The sequence below is a fragment of the Eptatretus burgeri genome, chromosome 9 (genome assembly GCF_056783735.1).
Source record: "Eptatretus burgeri isolate ZD-2024b chromosome 9, Ebu_testis_v1, whole genome shotgun sequence".
In the NCBI taxonomy this organism is placed as follows: domain Eukaryota; kingdom Metazoa; phylum Chordata; class Myxini; order Myxiniformes; family Myxinidae; genus Eptatretus; species Eptatretus burgeri.
In genome coordinates, this window is record NC_140969.1 from 52,197,960 (window position 1) to 52,218,207 (window position 20,248).

At 42.0% G+C, this 20,248-nt stretch overlaps 1 protein-coding gene across 3 annotated transcripts in view; it reads right to left on the reverse strand.

Annotated features, from left to right (window-relative positions):
* Window positions 1-20,248, reverse strand: part of PXDN (peroxidasin) — a 202,716-nt gene that overhangs the window by 173,788 nt on the left and 8,680 nt on the right. The window contains exon 1 of one of the 3 annotated variants that reach the window (XM_085895157.1): window positions 1,125-1,150. The exons of the other annotated variants lie outside the window; for them this stretch is intronic. Coding sequence (XP_085751283.1) covers window positions 1,125-1,135 — 11 coding nt within the window. The 5' untranslated portion in view covers window positions 1,136-1,150. Of the gene's footprint in view, window positions 1-1,124; window positions 1,151-20,248 lie in introns of those variants that run through there. 3 annotated transcript variants of the gene reach the window in all.

Consider the following 20,248-nt stretch of genomic DNA (forward strand, 5'->3'; position numbering starts at 1 on the left):
TAATAATAATAATAATAATAATAATAATAATAATAATAATAAATACCAATGTGTGTGTGTCATTGCGTCTTCTCCATAACTCCAAAACCATAAAATCTCGCAGCCTGAAACTTTGCAAACATACTAAGAAAACTCCAAGGAAGTGCATGACAGAAAATTGGATGCTTGGGTTAATCGAAACACCCCTTTTGAAGATAATTCACGGCATTATTTAATTATATCCTTCATCAGGCGCTATCCTCGGCCACCTCGCTGTCTGGGGTCCAAGGCGCTTCCTGGGTTACCTTGCTGGGGTCGAAAGCCGCCATGTTTTTTTGGCCTGCTCAACCATGCCTTGACTCAGAACTGGCCGCAACGATTTCTTAACGATAAAGCTTTTTTTTCACTTTCCTCACTCATGTTATCGAATACCTGTTCATCATCGCTAAGAATTGCTGTATGGATTGTTTTTGTAAGTGCTATAGTTTTAAAATTCAGAGCTTGGAGCAATTTCATGCACAACATGATGTAATTTTCCACGATCTACTCTCACGGACTAAATAAAGGATATCATTGAAATATTATTTCGGCTTTGAGTATTGTCTGGACTAAATACGTGTCGAAATTTGGAGTGAAATCTGATAATTTAAAGAAATAACGAGTCTTATAATAAGCCAATATATCTATTTACTTTAAGAAAACAAGGCAGCCTGGTGTTGGCTCAGTGGTTAGGGTGGTGGCTTGGGATCCTAGGGTCCTGAGTCCAAGCCCCGTCGGCCGCTGAATTAATACACCAGGGGGTTGACTCAGCCTGTCATCCTTCTGAGGTCGGCAAAATGAGTACTAGTTCCAGTGTGTGTACTGATAGAGGGGCACTGCATCAGCGACACAGTCGCGCTTCAAGAAAATGACAGCTACCCCCGTAGCTAAGCTGCCATACGACCACCACCATTGAGCTGCAGATTTCAAGAATTCACTGCTTAACATCACGCCCTGTCCTTGAGAGGGACTGCTTATCCATAGCGTTTGCCAGATCTGTGTCTATTTACGGAGGTTTAGAAAGGTACTCTACAAGGAATCAAAGCAAATCTGGTGAAAAACTGATGTTTTAAAATAAAGTTATAACATCTGTGCGGACCACGAACCGATGTAGCATGTGGTGTTAGACGTTCGTCTGTCCGCCTCCGCATTTGTCCATCTGCCCCTGCCTGCCTGCGTCCACAATTGTCCCATAGGGAGTACCACTAATCAAGCCCAATCTGAAAAACAGGATGACATAGTTGAGTAAGGTGTCAAACACAATGATATAGTTGAGTAATTTGAGGATAGACGGGCTGGTTTCAATTTACATACAAACAAAAACTCATCCTCCTTCATCTTCTTCTTCACTTATAATAAGATGAGTCTCACATCGATTAGATTCAGAAAACGCTTGCTATATTCAACACTTTTTATTTTACAATTCCCATTTTATTCATACAACAGTAATATAATGCCCTATCAAACAGTAGTTCTGATTATACACCACCTTTCTCTGTACTTGCAATTCAGGTGAGAAAAAGATAAGAAAAAAGCAGCTGATATGTCAATAATTTATTCACACGGTTTTTAAAGGGTGAAAGTAAATTTTTCGCTGGGTACTAGTCGGGTCAAAATACTACCTGACCCACAACAAATTGCAACAAAAGGTTTTTCAGTGATTTTCATTCCTACTGGATATACTGATCAACAGAAAAAAAAAAAGTCTACCAAAATCTGACATCCAGAAATGGGTTAAAACAGTCATTTTCAAGATGTCCACCACAGGGCTTTGAAATAACTAAAACAGCTATAACTTCTTCAATAATTGTGATAAAACATAATTGTTGGTTCTGGTCCATGGTTTCAATGGATCAGCAATCCACTAGTGTCAATAAAATTTAGATCTGATCAGTATTTAACATGAAATCCAAGATGGCGGCAAAATTCAAGAGTGCAAAAATCAATATATTTTCCATCTGAACCAAAATCACTAAACACCTGGTGCCACTGAAACATTTATTTGTGAACATTACATAATGGCAGTTTAGGTTGCAATTTCAGTCCTCATCACTGTCCTCTAGTTCCTCAGAGGCTTGATTTAGTGGATTGTCACAAAACGTCACTTGGCATGATCCACATGCAGACGTACACCTAAGCCCATTCTTTCTGCAGCTACAACGGGGTGTGTCACAAGCTGTGGTGAAGTTGCAGTGTATCATCTTCAGAAGAGTGTCTGGTGCAGCATTCATGGCAGTCATGATAGGTACAAATCGATTGTCTTCAAGTCCCCAGTCCCAGTCCAGAGGAACGAGGTCACCCTCCATCCCCATCCAAACCATGACCTGGTAGTACACTCGGAGACAATGAAACTTGGTGGCAGATTCCGTTTGGGGAAGACGTTCAGGTGTAACGAAAGACTTAGCAGCAGCGACCTTCTTTGTGAATATCTTGTAACGCATGGCTGCCAGAGAACTTGCGCTCTCCCCACCAATATATAACGGCCATCGCTTGGCTGCCAAATTTCTTTATTTCAGCGTGGCTGACGCCTCTCAAAGTGAATGAATCTGCACACAACGGGAGGCCTTGATCATCTTCCACGAGTTTCTGAAATACTGATTTTTTCCCCAATGCCATACACACGAGATGTTGAATCACATTCTGTGAAGGTGTGCAGGAATAATAGTTGAGTGCACAACTTATTCCCAAGAAGATGCTTCATCCGATTGATGTCATATACTTTCAGATTGCTTCTTGACTGGTTGTCTGATCTGAAATATAGTGGTTTTCCATCTGGTATACAGTAATGGAGCAAAAGCATCAACAAATCTGTGTCCTCTCCGATTAGTGTGGTGGAATGCAGAATTGTGCTGTTTACGGCTGTCTTGGCAATGTCCACATCAGCGTCCCCTTCTGCCTGAATAACTGTGCAGTCCACTTTCTTCAGCTGATCACCTATTAAGGTGATCAGCTGTTGCTTGTTACTGCCGACACATAGGAATTCATCTCTCTTTCAGTCAAATTCAGTTTCTCTGGTGAAGTTCACAGTCGGATAGCTGTTGGCTTGTCCCCGTCTCTGCTGAGTGTTATCCTTTATTGAAGGGCCTGCACCATAGTCATCAAAAACAACAGTTGCTGTCCCATAGTGTTTTGTTGTGAAGTCCGCATATGCTCTGGCTATTTTGCCATATGTATCTCCCTTCTTCCACTTGAGCTTGTGCAGCAAAGATCCACCATCAAGAACATACCTTTCAGTCTTAAGGTGTGCTGAAGGTGTGGTGTCAGGTACTCCTTCACATGCCAGTGCCTTGGTACAGTGGTCATTGACGGCTTGAGCGAGTTGAAGTTTGTCAGCCTTCCTCAAGATCTTGTTGTCCTCAAAGAGGGATGGAGGGTATGGACTGAGCTCAAAACTCATCACGTCCTCAAATGACAAATCACCTATCTGGGATACCACCAGGAATCGCTGGAATAGCAAACTGGAGTCAATGGTTCTGTGAGGAGCAACCTGGAGAGCATTAGAATTTCCCAGGATCTTTGCTTTCTCTGTCCTCTTGATGGAGAAGGAAAACACAGGTTGTCTAATCATTCTCTCGATTGTTCCCAACAGCTTCATATTCATGCACATTGATGTCATCACTTGCCACGATACCATTTATGATATTTCTCAATGTAGGATCAGAGGAGAAAGGTGAAAATGCATTCAGCTTTGTGCTTATCTTCGAGAGGTCGAATGCATGTTTTTCAATTCTGGCACCAGTTGCTTCTTTATGCTGTTCGCTTGTTGCGTATGTGAGATCATTGAAATCCTGCATGGCGACGTTGACCTCAGATGTTATGGGGGCTGACATTGTCCACAATGCTCAGTGTTCCTCTGTCATCTTACTGCCATGAGTCAAGCCACCGGTGCTCTTTAGTGATCTCATGAGTGTTTGTTCGATGACTAGATCACAGCTGAGGCCTGCCCAAAACTGGTTTGTTCGCCGATCACATGGAAGCCATTTTGAAACTTCTCATAGACATCTGGGCGTTTGCTCTCCAGTTCACTCATTTCTTGTACGTAGAGATACGTAAAAATTTCATATTAAATACTGATCAGATCTAAATTTTGACACCGGTGGATTGCTGATCCATTAAAACCATGGACGAGAACCAAGAATTATGTTTTTATCACAATTATTGAAGAAGTTATAGCTGTTTTAGTTATTTCAAAGCCCGGTGGCAGCCATCTTGAAAATGACTGTTTTAACCCATTTTGGGATGTCAGATTTTGGTAGACTTTTTATTCTGTTGATCAGTATATCCAGTAGGAATGAAAACCACTGAGAACACCTTTTGTTGCAATTTGTTGTTGGTTTGGAGGTTGTTTGTCATAAATTGACCCGACTATACCCCTTCCAGTGCATATGAAGTTTCGCATCGATCGATTAAGCAGTTCTCGAGAAGAGGATTGTTAAAGGTTTTCCTTAAATCCAAGATGGCCACAAAAATGGTTAACCAATCAAAAAGATCGAGCATGACAACACACCTTCTAAACATGTCTGATAAGTCTGCAAAGTTTCAGTATCACCGGTCATTTTTGAGAAACTCAAGTCACAAAATCTGGCGGAAGAAAATTCTATAAAAAAAAAACATTTACAATACAACGAGAAAGTATCAAAATGCAAAGCCCATTGGTGTCCACTTTGTACTCAAACTAAGCTTGATTAAAACGAAGGTTAAAAACAATAGTACATTTTATTAATTTGTGTTCTTCGCAATGTCATGATAAAGGTTTGTTGAAGATTTGATGGCAAAAGGTCAATTGGTAAAAATGTTCTGGCCTGGACATATACACTGAATCTTAATGGTGAACAAGGATTTTGATTAAAACATTTATGGCTCATCTACCACTTCACGTCATCCTTGCAATCCTTTATCCCTCATTGGGAATAGAATGAGATGTGCCAAGTAGCAAATTTTTCCGATCAGTGGTTTCAGAGATATAATGTTTCAATTTTTTGTGTTTAATCCAAAATGGCTGCCAAATCACATGACCTATGATGTAACAATTATCATTAAAATATTCTTCATGGTATAAGCACACCTAATGCTTGGCTGAGAAGATATGAGCATATAATTAGATATAAGCAAATACAGTAAGAAGATATATATTAAAGAAGATATAAGCACAGCTGACGCTCCGCCGAGGCTTCAGGCTTCAGCATGTTCACGAGGCTGTACCCTCGAAATAAAAGGTCCCAGAAGATATAGAAAATAGGGTAACATTTGTACATGTAGTGTTTTTAAATAATGCTTTTTCTTGCTACAAAACATCATGTCTTCCAATCTCTCAATATTTTGAATAAAATAATGATCTTTTATACTGATGTGTAAATATTGTTACGAATTTCGGTCCGCCTGGCGTGTGATCGGCCACGTAACTCAAATCGCGACCGCGTCGCCCACCGGAATGGACAATTCAGTCGTGACCCTCCTTGGAACTACCACCAGGAGCTAGTCATGGGTGAGTCTTTCGACCACACCACAATCGTGCCATTCGGCCACCCACGCAGGATAGGGTTGTTCGCCAAACTCGACCTACCTAAGTACCTGCGCGAATAGTTAACCGGGCGATCGTACCTCTCTGCTGGCCAGCCTAGGACACAAACTGCTTAAGCGGACCATTCCGTGCTTCAGTGATAACCGAGCGGTGTTATCGCCGGCCCCGACGGATGTGATTATTTACCGGGTGCTTACACCCCTCCTAACAATTCCTTCCGTGATGCAAGATGGAACTTTCAAACAAGGGAAAGGACGCAACGAAACGGGGAACAGTTCAATAAACCACTGTCACCCATAGGGTGACCCGTATCTTGCCAAAAGGTGACCACGTGTGACTTCTTTAACGTCACACTGAGGTGAACAGAGCTGCTATCCACCAGGAGCAACTCCTTGAGGAATATCTGCCTACGAGAGATTCCAATGAGAATCGTTCTACAGAGTCACCATGAAAAATATGCGTTTGCCTCATAACATCACCAAATGACGTCATAATGTCTCAAGCTTGACATATCTATAAAGCACTCAGAGGTGTTCAATTCGCGGTACTACACGATATGGTTCCTAAAACTTGAAAATTTGACCTTGGCGTCAAATATGTTTGACCTCAGGTGCTAACCATGAAGGTCAAGGCCAATCGCCACCAAAAACTAATCAGCTGAGCGCCAGACCATATACTACATTCCCATAAAGTTTGGAGATGATTCGATTAAAATTACTCAAAAAAAAAGGTGGTGGGAGTTTGCTGTGGTGGTTTGGGAAGGGTGTTGGTGGTGGCGATTTGGTTGTTGGCGGGCATCGTTTGAGAGTGGGGGTGAGGCGATGTTTGCGGGGTGGGGTTGTGGAGGTGAAGGGGGCGAAGGTGGTGGTGGCTTGGTGTAGTTGTTTGGGGGTGTTGTTGGTGGTGGCGATTTGGTTGTTGGGGGATGATTGGTTCAAAATAACGACAGAGAAAAGAAAAACGGCTATCTCAAAGGATCGCAGCCCTGTGAACACGGAAATTCCCTCTAAACAACGGTGGGGATTCTAACGACACATATACTTATCGTCATAACTGATCTAAGGTCCTTTATGGTGGTCTGCGAATTTCCACAGCCATAACACTATTCTCAAGCTTGGGTTGATCGGGGGTTTTCCGGAACTAGGTGTAACTGGAAGAGAGATGAGCAGGTTGTTAGGTCATGGGTGGAATAAAGGGTTGACTCATTTCTACCCTGAAAATTTTGTGTCAACCCGACAAGTGGTTGCTGAGAATTTTTTTTTTAAATAATAGAGCAAAAAAAAGGCAAAAAAAAGTGTCAAAGAATAACAATAATAATAATGAAAATTTAAACAAAAGTATAAATTTGTCTTCTTCATATTCTCATAAATAAGATTTGTTGAAAAGTTGATGAGAAAAGCTCAAATGGTAAAAAAAAGTTACAGCACAGACAGACAGACAGACACAGACACACATGATTGCAAAACCCTGTTTTCCGCTGCATGGGAGATGGGCTAATAATGGAGAATCAGAACAATAATAATAAGGCTTCCAAAATTCATTGCAAGCTTTCATAATGGGAAGGTTGATTCGTTAATTAGAACACAGGTCATCCTCCATCAACAACAATGATCTTTTCTACCCTCATTAACCCTCCCCAAGGCTTTGGGGTTTCCAGGTTATCAAGTCTCCCTTCACTCCCCTCTTGTATTTTTCTCTTCTTTTTTTTCAATTCCATTTCTGCTTCTTCCCTAGTTTTCTCTCCCACTTCTGTGATTGAGAGTTTGTGCCTGCATCCATCTGCTTCACCCCCTGCGTCCTCCTCCCCTTGCTGTAATTCTTTTCTATGTCCTTTATTTCTCCAAGTCTCTCTATTTTGTCCCTCTACCCTGCTGTTGGTGTGTTGACCACCTCTCTTTCTACTGTTCTTTTCATTCTGTTACAATCTGGTATGTTCCATGTTCTAGCTCCTCCATGAGCCACAACTCCATGTACACAAAAACAAGGACTTCAAACTATCGGGTGTGCTCAGTGGAGTGCGAGGACCTGACTGGTTTCCTCCGCCACCGAAGGTGGATGGAGGTTTTGTTTTCACTGCTGTTTGTGAACAGGATATCTCTAAATGTTGCGGATGGATTCTCAAGAAATTTGGTGGACAGGTTGGGTGTGTGACAAGAACAAGCCAATTAGATTTTGGTTAACCCTATCAGTGGGAGACAAAACGTAAAGTATTCAGCCTGGCAGAGTTATGTGCTTTATTGAGTGTCATTCTAGTTAAGAATGTCTTCTGTGGTTTCTTCAAAAAAAAAATGCCAATAAACAAAAATTCTTCAGAAAGATACTGCTGCAGCCATTGCAGATGGGTCTAGTCCCTCAAATTCTAAAGTTACAGTGCATAGTACAAGAGCTGAATTGGCCAATGTGTTCATGCTACAACAGAGGTCTCTCCGTGGGCTATTTAACTGATGTGAGCATGACAGTTCCCTCACATATGCTTTCCATTTATTTGAGACTTGTTTTGGTGTTATGCCTGGTGTTGGTTTAATGGTTATGGTGGTGGGCTTGGGAATTTAGGATCCTGAATTCAAATTCTGCTTGACTGTTGAATAATTCCAGGTGGGGTCGACTCTGCCTGTCATCCTTCTGAGGTCGGCAAAATGAGTACCAGCTTGCTGGTATCCTGTGTCGGAGTGGTGGCCCATCCAGGATTGTGCCCAAAAGCTCAGGAGACTGCTTATGCAGCACCAATGCTCTGAACAGAGTATGGTCCTGATGGATGGATGGATGGATGGATGGTTTTGGTGTTTGATAATTGCAAACAAATGAAGGCTTGAGTTGAGAATTTTGATCCCAGTTAAGGAACAAGTAAATTTGAGCAAAATTAAAAGGAGGACACATAGTCCTTCCCACTTGCAGGTTGTGCAGGACTTCATATTTGCAGGTTCTGAGAAAAATCATTCACCATAATTTGTTGCTTGCGGTGAAGCTTTTTCTCAAGAAAGTACAAAACTGGAAGAATAAAACTTCATTTGGAGACAAAATATTGTTTTTGCAATATATGAAAAACTTTAAGTTCCTTCATACATGATTGGTGAGTCTTGTATTGCCACTAGTGATTCAAATGGCATCGATAGTATTTGGAAGGAAAGTTGTTGACCAGTTCTCAACCAGCCATGGTAGAAGTGGAAATTTTCGCACAATTAAATTTTTGCGCTGAGCAACATGAAAACATGTTCACGTGTTTTTAACTTTGTGGATTGGTCACAAGACACATGACAATCTCAACGATGTTAATCATGTGAAACCCCAGCGAACATTTACATAGGGAGAAAATAACTTGCAATATCACCAGAATTGAAGGGAAACAGGCATCAAAACATACTTTATTATAAGCTAAGATTTAAGAACCTGGTGTAAATCATACGGAACTAATAAAATACGGACTGTAAGATTGATTGTAGGATGAAATTGGTTGTTTGTTACACAATGTGGAGTGAATGGCAAATGTTTATGGATGGCATGTGCATTCTTTGCACCCTCTGGTCCTGTAATTTCTCTAAAAAAAAAAAAGGCAAATATATTCCCACGTTGTGAAATTCGCACTTCTTTGTTGTAGCGCAAAATGCAAGAAAACTGATGTAGTGTGAAAATTTCTACTTTCAGAGTGCTGTACACTGCATTTGACAATATAGGATACCCCGTATAATTGCTGACATGGCAGGAGATGCAAAGGAGCAGCTCGTCAAAGCAGTTGAGACAAAGCCTTTTTCACAAAACAATTTAGTATTTTAGTGGCTATGTGCTACAAGACGAGACAAATATTGAGTAGCCGTTGAGTGGCATACTCCGTCATTCTATATCATTCCTTGAATAATCAAAACTACTCACAGCCTACAAGGCCTTCGTCCATTGCTCAATGGAGCATATTATGTGGAATCTAAAACTCTCAACATTGTTAGCGTCTCCCATGATGAGGCTTTTTTTGTGGACAATGTCGAGACTGCGAGAGGGAACGACAAAACAGTGGGGAACAGAGACATTCGGAGATCTGTGGAAGGGAGAGGGATGGGGTGGGGTACACGGGGTAAACAAGATGGACACTACAGAGATTTTGAGGTTCTTACACGATGGACTTTTAGGAAGGAAAGCAGGGAATTTGAAGGAGGTGGGTTTGGGGTGGATTAACGGGGGTACAAAAGATCGTGGCTTTGGATGGGGAAGATAAGAGATGGTGGTGAACAGCTGTTTTGAAGACCGAGAGAGAAGATTGATGAGATTGAAGAGAGATTGATTCAGAGAGTTTATTGAAGAGATTTATTTATTAAACAAGTATGACAAAATTGTGTTTTTGCAATTAATGAAAAACTTTAAGTTCCTTCATACATGATTGGTGAGTCTTGTATTGCCATTAGAGATTCAAATGGCATCGATAGTATTTGGAAGGAAAGTTGCTGACCAGTCTCACTCAACGAACCATGGTAGAAGTGGAAATTTTCGCACAATTACATTTTTGCGCTGAGCGACATGAAAACGTGTTCACGTGTTTTTAACTTTTGTTTATTAAAGAGAAGAGAGTTTATTGAAGGGAAGAGGGATTGAAGAGAGTGTGGGAGTTTCTTCCATAGGTGGGGAAAAAGAGGAATGAAAGAGTGAAGATGAGCAGTGATTCTTGATTTTGGTAGTTTTACCAGAAGGAGGTTGCCAGCAGACCTTGAGCACTCTGCGGAAATATGGGGGAGACAGATTATAGACAGGGCGGGGGGGGGGGGGCGAGGCCGGAGAGGAGATGGGAGAAGACAGAAAGACCACCGACCTGCCTGTGGTGAGAGAGAGTGAGAGATCCAAACACTCAGCCTCATCGCGGGAGATACCAATAATCCTAAATGCCTTGGTTCCCACAGCGTGAAGCCGAGAAAGGTGAGAGGCAGGAGCACCAGCCCGGAGAGGAGAGCAGTACTCCATCAGGCTGCGGACGAAAGCTTTGTATGTGGTCAGGAGCTCAGGTGTGCCAAGAAAGTACTTTGCATGACTGAGGATGCATGGATGGCGACTGGCTTTGGAGGCCAGCTTGGAAATGTGGTTTTCCCAGGAAAGTTCATGGCAGATAGTGAGACCCAGAAGCTTGAATGAAAGGACTTCAAGAGGATCTTTGAGAAAGTAGATGGCGAGGGTTCCAGATGGTCCTTTCTGAGAGACATCGGGAGAGTGTGAAATTTGTCAGGATTGAAAGACATGTTCCAAGCGTTGGACCAGCTTGTGATTTTATCCAGATCTGCAGCGAGTGAATAGGCTGCTGCTTGCTAATCTGAGGGATAACAGATGGTACAGCAGAGTGTGGAATCATCAGCAAAGAGATAAAGAGGATTTTCTCGTGAGTTAGAGAGATCATTGATGAAAACCAGAAAAAGAACAGGGCCAAGAACGCTACCTTGAGGAACTCCAGCCTGGACAGTAAGTGATGAGAGAACTACATTTTGGGCCACACGTTGACTGCGGCAGGAGAGGAAGCCTACGAGCCATGAGTGGAGAAGGCCTTGGATACCGCAGGAAAAGGCTGAAGCACAAGGCCTGTTGCTCTGACATTGCAGACATGTTGGCAGCCTTTCTGTTTCTGACTTCGCCCCTGTTCTTGCTCCCTTTGCTTCCTCAGCCCTCTGACCATCTGTAGCTCCTCCAATTCGATTTTGTTTCAGGTCCAAATGCATAACCAGCTTATCAATGAGATACAAAATGTAAAATATTGAGCCTGGTGGAAGTATGCACTCCATTGAGTGCCGTTCTGGTTTACAACTGTAATACGATACAAAACAAAAATACAAGGAAGTCGAGACAAAAGGTTATTTGGCCCATTGCAATTGTGCCACATCATTGTACTGTCTGTACTTGTACCACCTGCAATTACTTCACTCCTTTTATGAATGAATTATCCGCAAATTTAATACAATCAATGGTTATTCACAAACTTGAATCGGGTCTTCGGTAGACAATTCTGGCATTTTGAATCAACCGCAATTTGATATATATATTTTTCTTCACAAAGCTTTAGTTGTAGGTGTTACTTTTACTGTGCATAGAGTATTAAATTTACTCACCGTATCCATTTATTGATTTGTGGAACCTTTGCAGTACAATGAACAACGCTGTCCTGATCAGAGCTTCCAGCAGCGAACAATGACGATGAGTCTCCAAACAAAATTGAACAGGATAAAATGAAAAATATTTGTTTCCCTGTAACAATTTTTTCTTGAGAAACCTAAGGTTATAGAGTAGACTTACGATTAAGGCAGCAGGTTCACAGACTGAAAAAGGAACAAAGGAAACCAGGGAGACAAAGATCTTGAACCTGTGTGGATGAGTGTTATGGACCAGTAGGCTATAATCATTAGATTGTGCTTGGAAAAGGTTACATTTTCTGTGAAGTTCCCTATTAAGCAACAACAACAACATCAGGAGAAAAAGAAAATTAAAGTGTGAGAACAGAAGGAGAGGGAGAAGGAGGATGGGGAGAGCAATAAGACATTGAGACGTTCTTTAGAGCTGCCAGGCTCTTTTTTCAGGAGTGGATATCCTTTTAAAACCGACATATCCAGTGAAGGAGGAATCGGAGTCTTCTGTAAGCGAACCCATCGAGGTTTTCATCTTCCTACGACGGGTCCACCTTAATGCCCACTGCCCGCTGGTCTTTGTGGATATTCAGCCTCTTCTTTTACATACCCCTGAAGGTATTCATCTCAGGTGAATTTCCTCAACTATTCTTGGGACCTCCCTTACAGACATTGCACTCCTGTTATCTTGGCGACTATTTCAATACTGCTTCTTATATTTCCTCATTGACGCCATTCTGGGTGATTTTTGTGCCATTTAGAGAAGGTACCCGGCGTGTTGACGGGTGTGTATCACCGGAGCTTATTCATCCCTCCATCCTCTCCATTCAACTACCTCATCCTATTCAACTTGTCATTCCATTGTTCCTTGTCTATGGTGCAGATTTACCGGCTGACTCAGGTTCTTCTCCATGCTTCAGAGATTCACCTTCTGGAGGACTGGTTGAATGTGACAGACTGACTGCCTGTGTTGGCTTCACCAATTGTGCACACCGTCCAGACTTTGATAATTCAAAACAGGCTTCACTGCTGACCATTCACCCATTTATAACCTGCTGGGGTTTACTGTGCAAACTGCTTGAGTACTGAGTTGCCACGTAGACAGTTGTGAATGAACGTATAGCTGCACTGATGTATGCAACGTTCGTACTTGTTTAATTTGGGGATTCACCAGAAAGTCATTAATTGTTACATTTAATTAATATTATTGTGCTCAAGATAGACATTAGGGATTAATAAATATTTCTTGACACATCACCCATCTGTCTCCTGTCACATGTTGGTTTCACCCTTAAAACAACACTAAAGCCACATCAGTATCGATATTTATTTTCTGCCATGACAACCTTCAGGTTACTGGTGCACTCGTCGGTGCCCTGAGGTCGACAAATAACAATGAGTCACAGAAATGAAATGAGTGGGTGAGAGGGGAAGACGGTGCAGTGGAAGCAATTGGGCCTGGGTATGGGAGAAAGCATGAAGTGATGATCGGCAGGACTTTTGAAAGACTGGAGGGAATGGAATGAGACAACAGACAGAGTCGGGTTAGGTCCATAGACAAGAGAATAGAGAGACGAAGTAATGGATTAGTCTTAGAATTGAGGATGATAACCAGCTGTGGGGTTCTGGAAGAATGCATGTGACTCAGGCAGATTGGGGATGAGTGAGGAATGAGAAGGCAGCAGGAAAGAGGCCAGAAGTGAAGAGAGACAAAACTGAAAGTCCACCAACCTAGCTGCAATGGGCAAGAAGCCCTTGGAATTCAGCCTCCTGCCAAAATATGCCAATAACACAGAATCCTCGGTTTTATTGCCTCCAGGGAAACATCATGGGGAATGAGGTGCACCAGCCCAGAGTGAAGTTCCATACTCCAATAACTTTGGATGACTGCCTCATACACTGTAATGAGCTCTGAGTGGCTGAGAATGGACTTGGCTCTAAGGAGAATACCAAGGTATTAGCCTACCTGAGATACCAGTTTGACAACATGGTCTGCCCAAGGAAGTTTGTGACGGAGTTCAAGAGACTGTACCTCTTCCAAGAATTAGCCAAAGAGGTAGACCGAGTTTCAAAAGTTGATCCTTGTGGAAGGAAAAAGTGAGAGAGTTGGATTTGGTACAGAGTGAGAGGGACATTGTGAGAGTGTACCATGTTTCAGGTACGGTAGCTCACCAATTACTTTTTTCCAGATCTGCAACGATGGATGCCACAACAACTTGCCTCCGAGAGGTGTAGACTCTTCTTCATAGAGTGAAGTCATCCACAAAATTATACACAGGAAGAACAAGGGAAGCAGACAGGTCATTGATGTCGAACAATTATTCCGAAAGACTCAATGGAGATGGAAACGAAACCATTATGCAGAATGTTGACGGATGGTATCACAACAGGACACTTCCACAATGATGCTTTGTCTAAATTTTACTTCATGCTCATTGAACGAGATTTTCCCAAGAGCTTTCTGGAGCATCACTGAATGCCATTATTCTGCAGCTGGATCGAATCGACTCAAATAAATATAAGGCAAACCTCAGAAAATAAACAGGAAGTTTTGAGTAGTTTCCATACAACATAGTGCCAGTATTTTACTGTATGGCCAAAAGGGTATTTCTTAACAATGTGGTTGCACAAGACATCTCATTAAGGTTTGCTTTTTGGATGTCTATTAAAACCCAATTGTGGAGTTCCAAATGGTCATGCTTGGTGGGCCCAGATGGTGAGAGAGAATGTTGAACCTTGGTTTGCTAACGAGCTCCACACAAATGAGCTGCAGGCAAAATATTGACTCCGCCATCACACTCACCCTCATTATTACTTCGCTGCAATTTGGTGTGTGTGTGTGTGTGTGTGTGTGTGTGTGTGTGTGTGTGTGTGTGTGTGTGTGTGTTTACGTTTGGCTTCCTCCTTGGGACTACGTTGCAGTAATTGGTCTTTATTTTGATTTAGTAGTGCATTACACTGTTGGTATATAGTATGCTTGGAACTGGAGAGAACTTTGACTTCTCAGCACTCCCGAACTGCTAGACAGAATGAATTGAAAACTGGTGGTTGTACTCAGAGTGTGAACAGGCAAGTTGTAGGCATTAAAAGACAATTTATAGTCCTGGCAGTTCAGGGTGGTGAGAGAAACACAATGCTCTCTATGTAAATATATTTATGACATAGTGCTGTTTTTAGTGGAAAAGGGTACAAGAAGTCATGATATAATTCTGGGGAAATTACCTCGTCCATAATTCTTGGGAAATATAATAATAAGGAAAAAAGACAAAATGTCATAGCCCCCGTTGTTTTAGTAATTTTGCTGTACGGAGTTAAAGGGTGAGCCCATATTCATTGACAACTAAAATGGCTACCAGTCTGCCAGTCGGCCATCTTGGATAAGATCGCAAAATAAAGTTAGGTGCAAGTGTATGCCATTATGTACTGTACTCTTGCCACGTTTGAAAGAATTCGGACTATACATGTTTGAGAAATGGTTGGGGACATGTTTAAGTAACAAAATGGTCAGCAGTCGGCTATCTTGGATCTGATCTAGAAAAACAATGACGTGCATATGTAAGCCAACATTCTTTATCAGTGTGCCAAGTTTGAACAACATCAGTAAATGCATGTCCAAGAAATGTTTGAGGATGGGTTGAGCGTCTAGTTTTTTTTTACAACTAAAATGGCCACCAGTCTACCAGTTGGCCATCTTTGATCAGATCGCAAAATAAAGTGAGATACAAATGTATGCCCTTGTGTCCTGTGCTTCTGCCAAGTTTCAACAGAATTGGACCATGCATGTCAGAGAAATAGTTGGGGACACGTTTAAGTAACAAAATGACCACCAGTCGGCCATCTTGGATCTGATCTCGAGAAAAGACTTGCTTATGTAAACCAGCATTCATTATGTGTCTGCCAAGTTTGAACAACATCGGTAAATGCATGTCTGAGAAATGGTTGAGGACGTGTTCAAACATTAGGTTTTTTTATCACAAAAATGGCCGCCAATTGGCCATCTTGGATCTGATGTGGAAAAAAAATGACGTGAAAATGTATACCATCATGTGTTGTCTTTGTGTCAAGTACGAATAAAATCCGTCCGTACATGTCCGAGATATGGTTGCGGATGTACGCACGCACACAGGACACAAAAATTGAGACCAAACCCATAAGCCCCCATTTCGGACTAAGTTCAACAGGGGCTAATTAACCTGTACATGAGGATGGGTTCTTCGATAATATATTCAATATTGCATTGAACATGGAAAAATAATAGTTCAATGCTGAAGCTTTGGGCAATGAAATTGTCTCTGTTGAGTAGGTTAAAATAGTTCAATGTTTGAAAGGACTTCTGGAAGTTTGGGACTTCTGGTTCCGGGTTTGGAGCGTCGACAGGTCTCATTCGCGGCTCTCGGCTGACGATCTCAAAGTTAAGTTTCCGGTCGTTATCTGTCCCTTTTTAAATGTTTATTCTCTCAGTTACATGTTACTGTGTGTTCCTAGTTCGGTTTTGTTTCAAAAATCGTGCTATTTTGTGAGATTTTGTCTTACCAGACGCTTGAGGCCTACCGTTGAGGCTTGAGGCCTACCGGTTCCCCTCGTTGTACGATCATGTTTTGTTTTTTTCTCCCCATTACCTTCAATTTCTATGTTCCCCACTTTCCTAACGTCCCCCATCCCTCACAACTAATCACTCTATTTCTTATCTTAAATCAAAACAAACAAACAAACAAAAAAAAACCACTACCTTTCTCCTTCCTCAATCACAACTCTCGATTCTTCTTCTTCTTCTTCCTCGATGTTTCTACAACACTTCCATGTCCTAATCAGTTGAAAACTCTCTCAAACATTAATAATAATGATAATAAAAACAATCTCAAATAATGCTTCATCTTCCTCTTTACTTTATCATAATGCACTACTCTGCTACTATTTAAACAGACTGCTCTCAATTCGACCTTTCCTTCATATCTTGCCGAAAAAATCCAACTGTTACAGCGTTTCTTCTCTCCATTCTCTGAATTCGCCTTTATTGCATCAATCAAGAATTGTGTTAAATCGCATCTCTGACCTAAAACTTTAAAAAAAACCCAAGTTTGCTATGAATGTTCGCTTTCCATCAACCATTCTTTTTTTTCCAACTTCAGTGACAACTCACCTCTCTCACCCTCACTCTCAAAGCAACCATCGCACTCTTCTCCCTCCAAGCATCCTTCTCACCTCTCTCAAAAACTCCCCCTCACCTTTCTCCCACCATTCATCCCCCTCACTCATCCTTCTCAAAGTTGCCCCCCCCCTCTCATCCACAAAGCTGCCTCCTTCCACTGCCCTCTCACCTCCATCTCTTCACATCATCAACTGCCTTCTTCCCCCTCTCTTGTCCCCCTCTCCTCCAGTACCACAGAGCCTTTTCTCCTCCTCATCCGGCCCCCTCCCCTAGCTATTCTGCAATCCCCCACACTCTTTCAACACCCCTCCTTACCTACCCCCTCGTCCCTTGTCCTACCCTCCCCCTCCCCCCCATCAAAAGCCTCCTCCCCAGCCTCTTCATTAAAAGTGTGGACCTCAAATATTCGGGGCCTTCGCTCAAACCTTTCAGATCTTTCCATACAGGTTGCTACTGACAAACCAGAAATAATCTGCCTAACAGAAACTTTCCTCCCCCAAGACATGTCTGACTCCCAAGTATCTCTCCCTGGTTACTCCCTCCTCTGGTATGACAGACCTGAGCCTTGTTTTGGTGGAGGAGTTGCTCTCTTCATCAAAGACTCTATTCCTCACTCTCCATGCACTGCCCTCACTCCCCCAAGAATACCTCTGGCTACGGCTTCCCCTCCACTCCAACCTCATGTTTATATGTGGACTATACCGTCCACCTAACAGTAATGACTCCATCTACACCTCACTATCCGAAAACATGGACCAACTTCTATCTTCTCATCCAAACTCTCTCTTCCTCATATGTGGCGACTTCAATTGTCATCACGCCAGTTGGCTCGGTGTGGATACCTCTCTCACCTGTCATGGCACCTCAGCAAAAGCAGAATTTGAACTCAGGACCTGAGGATCTCAAGCCCACCACCCTAACCATTAAGCCAACATCAGGCATGGAGAGACATGATTTATCGAAGAAGAGTGTGACATATGATGAGAGCTGGGTCGATCATTTCTTGTTGAAGTAAAGATGACCTAGCATCAAGTGGAGCGTTCTTGGTCCTCACTGACAAACAAAACTCGAGGTTCCAGCTCGGAGGATTATCGCAACGATATTATGGGACCTTAACGATTTATTCGACATGGAATTTCTTGCATGTGGGAAAACTGTCAATGCACAGTACTACAGTCACTTGTTACATAATGAAGTGAGACAATCAATTGGGCAGACAATGACCAGGAATGCTGTCACAGAGCTTGACTTGACTGCATGATCATACTCATCCTCACATGGCATATGCGACAACTACGCTGGTTGAGACACTTTTGGGAAGTTCTTAATCAAGACCCATATAGTTTGGACTATCACCTCATGGTTTTCATCTCTTTAGATCACTCAAAGAACATCCAATGGGCATGAGGTTTACATATTATGAAGACAACAAAGCAGTGCATTTCCCAAAATGCCTGCGTACCTGTCCCAAAGACGTCTCCATCTATGACATCAACAATGATGGGATAAGAGTGTAGATGTCGAAGAGCAAAAGGTGAAGCTTCATCAAGACCTGGGCATACAATTTTTGATTTTCTGGAATAAAATTCACATAAACCCTTGAGCATGTGTGTCATTGGTTGTTATCTCCATATGTGGGTTTCAGAAGGTGGAACAGAGTCCTCCCAGGTCTCAAAGTGTCCACCGTCGTGTGTGTGTGTGTGTGTGTGTGTGTGTGTGTGTGTGTGTGTGTGTGTGTGTGTGTGTGTGTGTGTGTGTGTGTGTGTGTGTCTACAGTGCTTTCAGAAAGTATTTACACCCCTTGACTTTTGTCACATTTTGTTATGTTACAGACTGAATTTAAAATGGATTAAATCGAGATATTTTGTCACAGATCTGCACATATTAACCCATAATGACAAAGTAAAAAAAATGTTTTTAGAACTTTAAAAAAATTTATTAAAAATGAAAAGCTGAACTGTCTTGAGTCAGTAAGTATTCAACCCCTTTGCTATGACACTCCAAAATCGAGCTCAGGTGCATCCAATTTCCTTTGATCATCGTAGAGATGTCTCGACAACTTGATTGGAGTCCACCTGTGGCCAATTAAATTGATTGAACATGATTTAGAAAGAAAGAAACACACCTTTGTATATAAGGTCCCACAGTTGACATTGCATGTCAGAGCAGAAACTCTACCATGTAGTCCAAGGAACTGCCGTAGAATTCCGAGATAGAATTGTGAGGAGGCATAGATCTGGGGAAGGGTATAAAACAATTTCCAGTGCTGAAAGTTCCCAAGAGCACAATGAGCTCCATCATTAGGAAATGAAAAGAATATGGAACTACCCAGACTCTTCCTAGAGCTGGCCGTCCGACCAAACTGAGCAACCGGGAAAGAAGGACTTTGGTCAGGGAGGTGACCAAGAACCCAATGACCACTTTGACATAACTACAGAGTTGCTTAGCTGAGATGGGAGAACTTGCTAGAAGGATAACTATCTCTGAAGCACTTTACAATTCCAGGCTATAGAAGAGAGTGGCCAGACAGAAGTCACTCATGAGAAAAAGGCACATGACAGCATGCCTGGAGTTTGCAAAAATGCACGTGAAAGACTGAGAACATGAGGCAAAATATTCTGTGGTCTTATGAGATGAAATTTGAATTATTTGGCCTAAATGCAAAGCGTTACATCTGGCAGAAACCGAGCACAGCTCATCACCCATCTAACACCATCCATACCATTAAGCATGGTGGTGGAAACATCATGTGATGGGGATGTTTTTCATTGACAGGGACTGGGAGACTTTTAATGATAGAGGGAACAATAAATGGAGCCAAATACATGCAAATCCTTGAGAAGAACTTGCTTCAGAGTGGAAAAGACCTGAGACTATGGCGAAGATTTACGTTCCAACAGGACAATGACCCCAAGCATACAGCCAAAGCAACACTGGAATGGCTTCAGAACAAGAATGTGAAAGTCATTGAATGGCCCAGCCAAAGCCCAGACTTGAATCCCATTGAGAATCTGTGGAAAGAATTGATGATTGCTGTTGACCGACACTCCCCATCTAACTTGACAGAGTTTGAGCAAATCTGCAAGGAAGAATGGGAGAAAATCCCCAAAAGCCAGATGTACAAAGCTGATACAGCGATACCCAAGACTTGAAGCTGTAATCACTGCCAAAGGTGCTTCTACAAAAGAATTGTCTCAGGGGGTTGAATACTTATTGACATTTCAGCTTTTCATTTATAATTTATTTGTAAAAATTTCGAAAAACATTTCCATTTTGTAATTATGGGGTATTTTGTGGGGATCGGTGACAAAAAAAAATCTTGATTTAATCCATCCTAAATTCAGGCTTCAACACAACAAAATGTGAAAAAGTCAAGGGGTGTGAATACTTTCTGAAGGCAATGTTTCAGGTGGCCATAAAGTCTGGAAACATAGGAGAATATACATTATAAATGGTTTATTGACATTACATTACAAA